Below are 12,414 nucleotides of genomic sequence, written 5' to 3' on the forward strand. Positions count from 1 at the left end.
CAAATCGGTGGCTCGAGGATCTTACAGTGTCTTTATAAGACCACCCATTCAGTTTCAGCCTTAACCCCCCAAAATATCCTGCAATAATAAACGAATAATGGAAAGGATCTACGAAAGGAGTCCATACGCGAAGAGCTTGTAAGATCATCCCTTGATCCTGTTCCACGAGAACCAAGTCTCTGTTTCCTCAGAGACAGCCCCCCTCTGGACATTAATTCCAATACAAGAGACAACCGTCGACGGATAAAACGAAACCGTCCGGTAATTGCAGTCGACCAGAACCCCATTGACCTTGGACGAAGGGTACGAAGCTAGGGGCGTAGGAGAAAGAGAAATGTAGGAGCCGGGATATTTTCTGGCCCTTTATCGGGAAACGCTCGCGATGCCTGAACGTCAAAAGCATTGATTAAACTCGCCTTCGCACGAGAAGCTTTCTACCACCCTGTCACGAAGTCTCGTTGCTCGCGGTTAAATGTCCGCTGGACGAGGGTCGAGGTTCCACGCCGGTTCCCAAAGTTTCACCCTCCGCGAACCTTTCCCGCGACGGCCGGGGGGTCGGGGTTTGACAAAAGGGGCGGAACGCCCGGGGCCACGATATGGACAAATTCTTCCGCCTTTGAAAATCGAGACCGCGATCCCTATCGATTTTATCCTGGAATTTGATTTGTCGCATCACGAGCGAAATTGGATCGTCGTCCCCCGCCGATAGCTTCGACGCCAGTTCGCAATGGTGGAGAAGAAGTTCGACTCTCCACCATGGTGAATCACGGAGGGGGTCTAGAAGTCTGGCTGTCCGAGAAAGAAAGCGAAGGAACGCGAGAGAAAAGACAGAATCTATAAGATCGGGTTAATAATTAAATTTTCCTTGGAAACCTTGAGAAATTTTAATTACTCTTAAATTTTGACGAGGCTGTCGAGGATGGAGATGACGAGTGTAGGGGGTCCTCCCTCACAGCTGTCCACGTCGAAGTCTGCTGGTCACGGGTATCCTCGCGTGACAATGGTGCTAGAAGGAATGAGAGGAAAAGGAAGGGATGCGTTTCGTCTCGGGCCTGCTAGTGGAATCAGTAAAGCTCCCTAGCAGGTCGATTTAACACTTTGTACTCGACGACTTTTTGGTTAAAGAAGAGTAGGAGTTCAAAGATTTTCTGTTACAGAGCTGACGATATTTTTCTGAGCAGTGAATACAAAATCGTACACTAATTAACACGTAGAATTATTTGATTTCGATACCTAGCACACTTTTACGTTATCTGAAATTTGACGTATTTATGAATATCGAGCTTCGAAATTTTATCAAATGGCGACTGAAGGGTGCCTCTCGAGCGCGAAGGGTTAACATACTATGCATGGCTGAAAAGAAGTCATCTCGTTCGGTTGCGGGGTAAGAGAGGTATTCCACTAGTAACACCCACTCTTCTATGACACTACCAAAACTACTACCTCCAAATTCGGTAACGTTAACATAGGTGCAAGATATCCGCAAAATTCTTACACTCGAATAATAGAAGACGCAATTGAAGACCTAGGATTGGAAATACAAAGCAGTGAGTCGGATAAGGAATGGGAATCTGAAGTAAACACTTTGCACTCGAGAGGTGACTCTCAGTCACCGTTTGTTTTAATGTTATAACTTAAATAAAGGATGATGATAATTATATTAAGAACATCGAAATAAAATTATTCTATTCGTTCGTTTTTCACGCAAGTTCACGATTTCCTTTTTTTAATTTTAGCATAAGTAGTATCAGTGAGCTAATAAAAATCTAAGAAGAGCTTCGAATTGCATCTTCACAACGAAGAAATCTACAACGAGTCCAAAGGGCTAATATGCTTTAAAGATGAGTCTATTTATCTTGCATCTATTTATATATATATATATAGTAAGGAAAGATAAGTAAGGAAGACTCCAAACCCCAACATGAATCAGCAGATGACTACAGTTCCAAATTCCAAGAAGCAACCCTGTGACGACAGCTAATACGAATTACCACCCCATGACCAAACCTCCAAACTCCACGATACAACCTCTTCGAAAGCACCTAGCATAAGATAGCAAGAATATATATATACCCCAAAACCTAAATAAAGTCAGTTCTTCTCAAATTCTAAATACGTGTCACGTCTCTTGCGGTATACCTATTTTACGGATAGTATCTCGTATAGAGGCATAGTCATTCTTATTTTTCGTCGTTGCGAACTAGTCCCGTGACACCAGCGTGAAGCTATTCGATCCTCTTGCGCGTGGTCACCTTTGTTCTAAGTTCAAACACTCTCAAGCTCATACTCATTGCAATCCTACATGCATAGGAAGCGGAGGTTTTCCAAAGACTTGCGAGAAAGTCCTCGAACCTCCTCGAAGTCGGGATCCATCTAGCGGCGAAGATGAGAATGATGGTGGCTACAGGAGAAATAAATGGGACTCACCGTTCCCTTGGAATAGTAGTTCTCCAGTTCCTTGAACAGGTCCGTGAAGACGTACGAGTTCTGCTCATACAGGGTTCCATAAGTCCTCTTGTACATGTCGTGGAAGACTTTCTTGCTGGTAGCAAGAAGGTCCTTGAAGAACGCTGCGAAAAGAGAGAAGAAGCAAATTTTCAAACAATTTTCCTGCGTAATAATCAAAGCTGCTCGAGTCTGGAATAATTCGCGAATATAAAAGACGGGACTGAAAGAAGCTTCGACAAAGCAGTCGCTCTCCCGATCGACGTATAAATTATTTATGCGAATGCTGATTAATTGATCTGGCGAAAGGAGCCAGCGTAATTTCCTTAATTGCGCGGCTTCTCCGTATTCCACGATCTCGTTGTCGTACCACGAATAATTCGTAATTGCAGCAGCAACGAGTCGAGTCGATGGCTGGAGACGAGGATGGCTCGGGAACTCGAGATTTGCAAATCAATCGCAGCCTCGATTTCTACTTGCCAGACTGATCACGCGTTAACAATGTTTGCCTCTTGTTCAACGTTAACGTGTAACTTGCTGTCTGATTTGCAAGCGTTAATTAACTGCTTCCTCTTAGCTAGGCTAACGCGTTAACCGAGTTTGCTTAGTGTCACCGGTCTGAACTTTGACAACGATTCCTGCCACTCGTTTATCTCTTGCACTCTATACGAGGAAAGTTTTAGGAAGAATTTCAAAACGAATACCAAATTCGTGGTAGAGTTACCCCTCTCTCGGTGTCTCGGCAAGAAAGGGATTGTTGCGTCTCGAACACTGCAACTCGCACGGTGGCAGTTTCACGGGGTTGTAAGGCCCGTTTACACGGATGTGACAATGTTGCTGGGATGCATCCTACTTTAAATTAACATTAAATCTATCACGGCCAGTCAAATTGACCGGTAGATGGACAAAAGGGAGGAAGAAAAATCTTCAAAGAATGGAATAAGAGGAACTATTGAAAAATTGATTACACGTATACTAAAAACCAAATCACGCTGTCAGAGGACCAGAACGATAGCACCGAATGCGGAGTTTTAAAACGAATGTTTCGAAATAGTCATTTAAGTCGTAGTAGGTTTAGTGTTAATAGAGCTAGCCTGGTTAGGGGTGAACTAAAGAGTTCTGATGTGTGACTGTCTCTCGCGCTGAGTTGATTATTGTGGGTCTATCAGATGGTCTGGTCGTGATGCTGACTTGTCTTCTTGGGATTTTTAGGAGAACTCTCTCGTGACTGTTGTCTCGGTGGTTTTATAAGTTTCGTACGTTTACTGATTGGTTGGTGTGTGTCTTCCTATTGGTTGTGAATAATATTGGGGATGTGTGATAGCTTTGACGTCTTTCTGTGGTGGTGGATGTTTAAATAATTTGGGTCCTTATGCCTATCGTCTCATGGGTGATTTATTGGTCCTTGTTAAGGTTTACCCAAGTGGTGACTAGGTGATAATAAGTCTGTACGAATCAAGGGACACTGGCAATAAGGATATACGCAGTCCTCTACTTAACTTGGGACCTGCTGTCCTAGGACTCCAACATATATCTTAAATTAGATGAACTAAAATAATTACATGGAGGAATTTAACCCTTATTATTATATTGGGACGTACCTGGCCTATTACTTGGTAATAGCAAAGTTTTGGCAGAATATAGAGGAAAGCTAAGGCCCATGAATTGGTCGCTTTCTTTTCGACTATAATTGAAACGCCATAAGAACCACAGTACTCGAGATAAGAGTTAAGGACAAAACGATTAATCGTCGAGACGGTATCACACTCGGGAAAGCCATAAGTTTTATCCTTCGATTCGTCTTCGACTCTTACCCAAGTCTCTCGAGTTAAACCATCGAGTAGCCATTATCGACGGAAGAGATCGGCTATTCTAACGAAAAATTGCACGAAGAAAGCGAAAGCTTTCGGGAAAGGAGGAGAAAGTGGCAGAGCTGGCGAGCAACAATGGCGTCGGCCGTTCCCGGAACACCGGCCAGCCCGACAAAGAGAGACCGTGCCACCCTCCACGCGCGTAACCTCACGAACCCCGTCACAGGTCTGAACCCGTTCTTATCGTCACTTCAGTCGCGAAGAATGTGATTAAAATTCCTTTTAACGATGCCGGGATCCGGTGGAAGAGAGAGGGAGAGAGAGAAGGGAGAGAGTGAACAGGTAGGTTAGCCCCTGTGTAACGAATCGTCGGCGACGTCGACGACGACGACGACGCCTCGGCAAAAAGCTTCGGGCTCCGCGCCGCGTGAAAGGGGAAGGAAGCACTTAGCGCCGCGACGACTGGCTAGGAACTTCGTCGGGCTTTTAATTCGCGACACGCTCCCATGTTCGCGACTAATTCCCCCTGTTCCTGTACCAAAGTCCCCGTGTCGCCTCCACTTATGCGAGTATTTCGATTTTCGATTTAAAAGTCACCAAACCAAGGGGTCAGGCTTCGAAATCGTTCAGTTCCTCCAACGAGGGTGGAAAGGGAATCGTCCAACGAGTAAACAAGCCAATTCAAATCCAAATCTGTGAATTTCTTGGAATATTAATACTTCGAGGTCTAATAAGGGAGCAGGAAGCACCTAGCACCGCGACGATTGGCTAGGAACTTCCTCAACCTTTTAATTCGCGACTAATTCCCTCTGTTCCTGTAGCAAAGTCCCCATTTCGCCTACATTTATGGGAGTATTTCGATTTTCGATTAAAAAGTCACCAAACCAAGGGGTCAGGCTTCGAAATCGTTCAGTTCCTCCAACGAGGGTGGAAAAGGAATCGTCCAACGAGCAAACAAGTTAATTCAAATCCAAATCTGTCAACTTCTTGGAATATTAATCCTTCCAGGTCTAATATCGAGCTGAACTCGCTGAGCTAGCTCTATTCCTAGAGTAGGCTAGTTTAGTCCCACCCTAGGTTGGGACACTGTTGATTACAACATTATCGATTAAAGCAGTGATCTTTAAACACTGTCTTTGGGTGAGACAGGTCTCTTTCCTTGGAATTTTAACAATCACTTTACGAGCATCGCGAGATGAAGGTTGAATAAAACTGCAATTAAACTAAGAATAGTATTCCGAGCTAGTTGAGATAGAACGTGAAATAGGTATTGAAAGGAATGTGAGAAGAACAGAATTCGTATTTACCAGCTCAAGCTCTACTTCAGCAACGATTTGCAGCTTTCTCCAGCAGTCTCGGAGGAGGGACTCTCCAAGACCGGAGAAGAAAAATCGATCTGTCTATACAAAATTTCCAAGTCTTCCTGCTATCATATCCAACCCCTGGTTTCACACTAGTTCCCTCCCTTGCGCCGCAGTCCCTGCACTCTTTCTCCCTGTCGCACTCCTCTCCCTCCGTTGGTCTCTCTGTCAGCGCACTTCTACCGCGGCGAGTGGCAGGTAAAGTGGGTACGTAGCTAGATGCGGCTAGGTGTAGTGGCGCCTCAAAGGGAAGCACGACGACCGTCAGAGAAGCCGTGGTCGGATGGAAAGGGCATGGGAAAGATTGAAGCTCGAAGAGCAAGAGGTGGTCGGGGCCATGGTGACGCGAGCTCGCGCGCCGCCACGTAATTTCGTTAATGAGAATCGTTAGGCGCCTCTGAGGTTTTCCACGTGGCGCCGTCTAATTTCCGCCACCATCGCCCGAGTAGACTCGATGCACTGCTTCCGATTCGCAGGGGAAACGGCAACACTTTGCGCCATGTTGGGTACTTCTTGTACCTTTGTCTCGCTTGGTCTTCGAACAGGGTGAAACGAGTGGGCGTGTACGGGGTTGGGGCAACGTTCGATGAGTAGGTGGACAGTGGATGGGTTGATCCGGAAGTTTCCTTGAAGAAATTCTTCCGCTTTTCTCGGTATTGCGTTCGGGGTATCAAGGTTGCGAAGACGGTGGTCTAGGGAGTCGTTGAATCTGGGATCTCGGGTCTCAGGATTTTATATATTTTAGGGTGGGGGTCTAGCTTCTTTTGTTTTGGGACACGGGAAAAATCTCGGAGCAATTTTTTCGAAAGGATCGAAAAATCCTAGAGGTCAGAGAGTAACGTAATTTATAAATTTTGAGCATCGACGCTGGAGATCTGCAATTTTCGAAGCAACCCCGTCATAAATCGGGGAGAGAGCGCGTGCAGAAAAGTTGCAAGGTAACGAGTTCGAGGAACGGCTGCCGCGACATCAAACGAGGATTTACGTGGCTGGAAAACGGGGGCAGGGATTAAAAGATTAACAAAATTACCGTTCCGCCAGCCTGAACGAGTCGCTACATTTTCTGATTCCACCCCGAGCACGCGTAATCTTCCCTGCGCTCTGTCGAACATAGTAATCGCTTCAAACTTTGATCGTCTATCACTTCCGATTTTTCTCAGACGCCATATTTGCTAAATTAATTTCTGACAAGCTCCTTGCGCATTTCTTATCCATTGTTTGCCAAATATCTCTATCCTTCGCGGTCTAATTAGTTCATAGTCAGAATTTGGTTCTGTCTTGACACCTATTCGACGAATTTTATTGAAATTTTATTAAGATTATATTAAACGTTCAAGGGCTGCTTTCTCGCACGTGTGTTCTTTCTACGTAGTCTTGCTCAGAGGTGAAAAAGAGAAAGAAAATTGTGCAAGGATCACGTCAACGACCAGTTGACAGCCATTAGCCCAGAAATTGATCACCTATCACTTCCAATTTTTCTCAGCCACCATCTTTTGCCGAATTAATTTATGAGAAGCTCTTTGTGCATTTCTTATCCACTGTTTGCCAAATATCTCTATCCTTCGCGGCCTACTTAGTTCATAGCCAGAATTTGATTCTGTCTTGACACTTATTGAAATTTTATTAAGATTATATTAAACGTTCAAGGACTGCTTTCTCGCGCGTGTGTTCCTTCTACGCAGTCTTGCTCGGAGGTGAAAAAGAGAAAGAAAGTTGTGCAAGGATCACGTCAACGTCCAGTTGGCAGCCATTAGCCCAGAAATCTCATTTCGAGCCGCATATTGCGCCTCGGAGCCTCATTCACGTCCTCATCCACGCCATTCGTCCTGCGCCGAGGACGTGCGGCCGATTAAACCGTTCTGAAAAGTCCTTTTGTGACTAAGAACTGGTATAATTGACGAGGGACGTTCGATTTTCTCCACCATCAGTCGACGCGTAGAATTTCTTTTTCTCTCTTCCAGCCAACGTCATTTTACCGACCTCGATCATCCCGAGTTCATCGATCCCTGCTTAGCCTAGGTTACTCTCTCCATATGAAAAAGAACCCCAAGAATCACTGCCGTGTTCTACCTAATTACTTCTTCTCCAAACTCCCTGAAGGAGAAACTTAACAACCTCCGATATAGAAGAAGAAATTACCTCGAGTCCCCGAATTTAACCAAGTATATCACTCTGCTCGCGCCCGTCTACCGCCCTGAAAGGAGCCCAAAGAAGCGGCGAAAGAAGCCGAAGAAACCTCGAAGCTGGAATTTCCCGATCTTACAGGAGAAAAAACGTCGTCTGGCTCGCGCGAACGTGCAACGTACGAGTTTAAAGGTAGCCTGATCAAACGAAGCCGCCACCGACTGCCTCTCAGAGGCAGCCACCGTCCGTTTTGTCAGTGTGAACGTCCTCGAGTGCAGCCTGCACGTACAGACACCCTGAGCGCAGAGAGGAGGCGGGAGAGTCGGCGGTGAAGTGATTAAAATCGTGAAACGAAGGTAGGTACTCACAGTGGAACCTGGTCCCTCTCGTAGACAGGACCTGGTGCAGCCGCTGAAGAGTTTCTTTGGTGGCTTTCTCATGTTTGTCACGTGCCCTCGCCTGCAGTCTCACCTCCATGTCCGCGGAGCAGCACACCTCGCCGCCGCTTCTCACGCTGCCGCATACTTTCAGCTCCTTTGCTGGAAAAACGAACGGAAAACGAGATTAAAACCACTGGCCGGGTGCACGGCGCTCGTTCTTTACCGCAGAAGTCCGCAGTGGAGGTCTGTTATTCGGACGTCTTCACCGGCATAGATATAGCAAGGGTCGCGGTTGGTTGGGTAGTTGGTTCAAGAGTTGGACAATGGAACTGTTTATTTATTTTATTACGAAGTATTTAAATTAGAGATTCCAGGGAATTTTATGCTCCTTTTTCCTGACCCCTCGTTTCCCTTTATCGTTGGGGTTTATTCTTTTAATAACGCGTCCTGTTTGATTTTTGGGCACGGCTTTTATTTCACGAATAAGGGTGCTCTTTTGTAATTGGAAATATCTCTGTAGGATGTCTTGTTATTGTCAGCACGGTGGCTGCAATTAATAATCCAGATTAATATTTGTCCGCTTTGAAATTGATCAGGGATGTACGCGATTGGAAATAATCATTTACAATTTGCCAGGAATAAATGTAATTAATAAACCTAATTATTCTCCTTCGCCATTTTGCAATCACTCGCGATTATACTAATTACAAATACGCGTGCACCAAAAATAATTCCGCATTAACGGGATCTTCCGTGGTAACGTATGCAAAACAGACTGTTATATCGAAGCAAATAATTAGAGTAGGTAATTTCTGTAATACAAAAATTCGAAGAGCGAATTGAAAATGAAGCAAATCTCTTTTAAAAATTTGTTGACAACGTCTATTATTCGCTGCTTTAATTTCGAGGGTAAAAATTCACGATATTAATTGAATTATACTTTTCTAGTTTACATAAAAGATGAATTTTCTGTGGAAAATATTCAAAGTTCGACGACTGCAGGGGGTATGCGATTCGTGGAACTCGGAGATCGATCAGAAATGGAGAAGCAGTCGAAGATTAAGGCGTCTCGATCATCCGGAGTGTGTTTGAAGAAGAAATAGTCACGAGCAAAGGGAAACTTTTGTCGAAGCAAACGCGATTCGATTTTGAGAATCGCGTACCACAGCAGTAAACACAATGCTGAACGGGAATCGAGTTTTCCGAATACAATTCTTCCGAATGCAATTTTTATTTCTATTTTATCCCGAATGTAAAACTATATTTGCTTTCTTATTTCTATGTTTGCATTCTTATGTTAAATTACCACGAATTTATAGTAATCCAAGGAAATACTCTGGCTAACAACTATTAGGTACCAATTTTTCAATCACCCAGTATATCAAAATTCCTCTTCAAAATTCGACTTCCTTCCAACTTCGTGCCTCCTTCTAGCACAACTTATTTTAGTTTAGTTTAACTTAGTTTATTTTTTATGTATTTATTAATACAGTAAATTTATCAAGGATCAGGGTATCATTGCTCATTAGCATAATCGTGATATTTTTCCTAGGATTAAGAGTTATGCGTGTCAAGAAATTTATTGGACTCACTCTGTGTCCAATATTGAAAAGTGTAACACGTGTACAGATTAAAAGTAAAGTGATCAAAACTCTGTTCACAATTGGAAATTTATTGACAATCATTACACCCCTGTATAACTCTCAACCCTAGACTGTCATGCATCCTAACATTTGCTACAAAATAATTTTGTATCGTTTCTCCAAAAGTAAATAATTGAAAATAATCACAGTGGACCTGTTACATGGTCCACCCTGTATATATTATTATAAATTATATATTCCATGGTATTATAAGACCCATTCGACTCAGACGAGGTATACCTAACTTTCGCACATAAAATTTACATATTTCTCAAGTTAGATTTTTAATTTCGACATCCTCCTGGTTAAATATCATTTTCAGGCTATCACAGCAATAATAACGACTAATTAATTCATGTATCCTAATATTTGCTATAAAATAATTTTGTAGTTTGTCTAAAAATAAATAATTGAAAATAATCACGGTAGTTGACCTGTATATATTATTATAAATTATATATTGTATAGCATTATAAAACCCATTCCACTCACCTAACTTCCGTATGTAACACTTACATATTTTTCAAGTTAGATTTTTAATTTCGACATTCTCGTCGCTAAATATTTTTAGGATATCACAGCAATAATAATGACTAAATAATACATGTATCCTAACATTTGCTATAAAATAATTTCTATATCGTTTCTCCAAAAATAAATAATTAAAAATAATCAACGGTGGTCGCGTTACATGGTCCACCCTGTATATATTATTATAAATTATATATTCCATGATATTATAAGACCTATTTAACTCGCACGAGGTACACCTAACTTCAGAATGTAACATTTACATATTTTTTAAATCAGATTTTTAATTTCGACATCCTCATGGTTAAATATCATTTTCAGGGTATCACAGCAGTAATAACGACTAAATAATCCATGTACCCTAACATTTGCTATAAAATAATTTCTGTATCGTTTCTCCAAAAATAAATAATTAAAAATAATCAACGGTGGTCGCGTTACATGGTCTACCCTGTATATATTATTATAAATTATATATTCCATGGTATTATAAAACCTATTCGACTCACACGAGGTATACTTAATTTCCGTATGTAACATTTACATATATCTCAAGTTAGATTTTTAATTTCGACATCCTCGTCGCTAAATATCATTTTCATGGTATCACGGCACGAGTAACGATTAAATAATCGCTACATGCAGATGCACCAGTAATGTCACATCGCTGTCCATCCCATTGCCACTCCGTAACAATTTTCCAAAGCCCCGAAACACACCCGTTCCTCGAAACGTCGCAATAAACCATGCAACGACACCGGCATCGAGCAGCATCCACCCCCTATCGCGCAGCGTGACAATAAGCCGCGTTTCCATCGAGGGTTGTAGAACAGGGCAACCCTACGCTGTTCTCTTATCGGTCGGACGCCAGCTATATCGCTTATCTGCCAATATTTCCAGTCTGCCGTCTAAGTAAGCTAATTTCCAACCACTCGGAACTCCGCGTCGAACTTCACCCTCCGTCTCTCCGCCATTTTGTCCTGCTCCTTCTCGCCCTGCGCCCCGCGCTCTGTCTGCTCTGCTTCCAACTTTCAAACGCGCTGTAAAAGTAATCCCGATTCATTTCCGGCGGATCGGTCGCCGTGGCCGCGCTTTTCCGCTCGTTTCAGCCGCGCGACGCGAACAGTTAACGAGCAAAGTAATCCGTTACGATTACGCCAGCGTGGATATAAAAGAGTCGTTCCTGGCTTGCTCACGACCAGCCTCAACAAAAATAACGGAGAAACGAATACCACGAGTTTTCCTCCAATTTCTCAGTCTATCCTGCGACTATGAACAGTGTTTCATAGCTCGCCTTTCATCCCTTTCCTCGATACACGTTCCTTTCTTCTTCCCCTCTTTCTACTGATTTTTACATAAAGCATGCAATTTTGACGAATTTTTCTCATTAATTGCATCGATAGTAGTATTGGAAATGAATACCACGTGTTTTCCTTCAATTTCTCAGTCTATTCAGTGACTATGCACACTGTTTCATAGCTCGCCTTTCATCCCTTTCCTCGATACACGTTTCTTCTTTCTTCCCCTCTTTCTACTGATTTTTACATAAAGCATGCAATTTTGACGAATTTTTCTCATTAATTGCATCGATAGTAGTATTAAAAATGAGTACCACGTGCTTTCCTTCAATTTCTCAGTCTATTCAGTGACTATGCACACTGTTTCATAGCTCGCCTTTCATCCCTTTCCTCGATACACGTTCCTTTTTTCTTCTCCTCTTTCTACTGATTTTGACATAAAGTATGCAATTTTGACGAATTTTTCTTATTACTTGTATCGATAGTAGTATTGAAAATGAGTACCACGTGTTTTCCTTCAATTTCTCAGTCTATTCAGTGACTATGCACACTGTTTCATAGCTCGCCTTTCATCCCTTTCCTCGATACACGTTTCTTTCTTCTTCTCCTCTTTCTACTGATTTTGACATAAAGTATGCAATTTTGACGAATTTTTCTTATTACTTGTATCGATTATAGTATTGGAAACGAATACGACGTGTTTTCCTTCAATTTCTTAGTCTATTCAGTGACTATACACACTGTTTCATAGTTCGTCTTTCATCCCTTTCCTCGATACACGTTCCTTTCTTCTTCTCCTCTTTCTACTGATTTTGACATAA

General features: G+C 42.8%; 1 protein-coding gene across 1 annotated transcript in view; it reads right to left on the reverse strand.

Annotated features, from left to right (window-relative positions):
- The window catches only part of dlp (glypican dally-like), a 186,074-nt gene that overhangs the window by 7,899 nt on the left and 165,761 nt on the right, over nt 1–12,414 (reverse strand). Inside the window, exons 2-3 of the mRNA XM_017903344.1 lie at nt 8,110–8,280; nt 2,428–2,570 (exon numbers count right to left, since the gene is read on the reverse strand). Of these exons, the coding sequence (XP_017758833.1) occupies nt 2,428–2,570; nt 8,110–8,280 (314 nt within the window). The remainder of the gene's footprint in view (nt 1–2,427; nt 2,571–8,109; nt 8,281–12,414) is intronic.

Source organism: Eufriesea mexicana, unplaced genomic scaffold, assembly GCF_001483705.2.
Source record: "Eufriesea mexicana isolate 0111107269 unplaced genomic scaffold, ASM148370v2 scaffold2143, whole genome shotgun sequence".
Classification (NCBI taxonomy): Eukaryota; Metazoa; Arthropoda; class Insecta; order Hymenoptera; family Apidae; genus Eufriesea; species Eufriesea mexicana.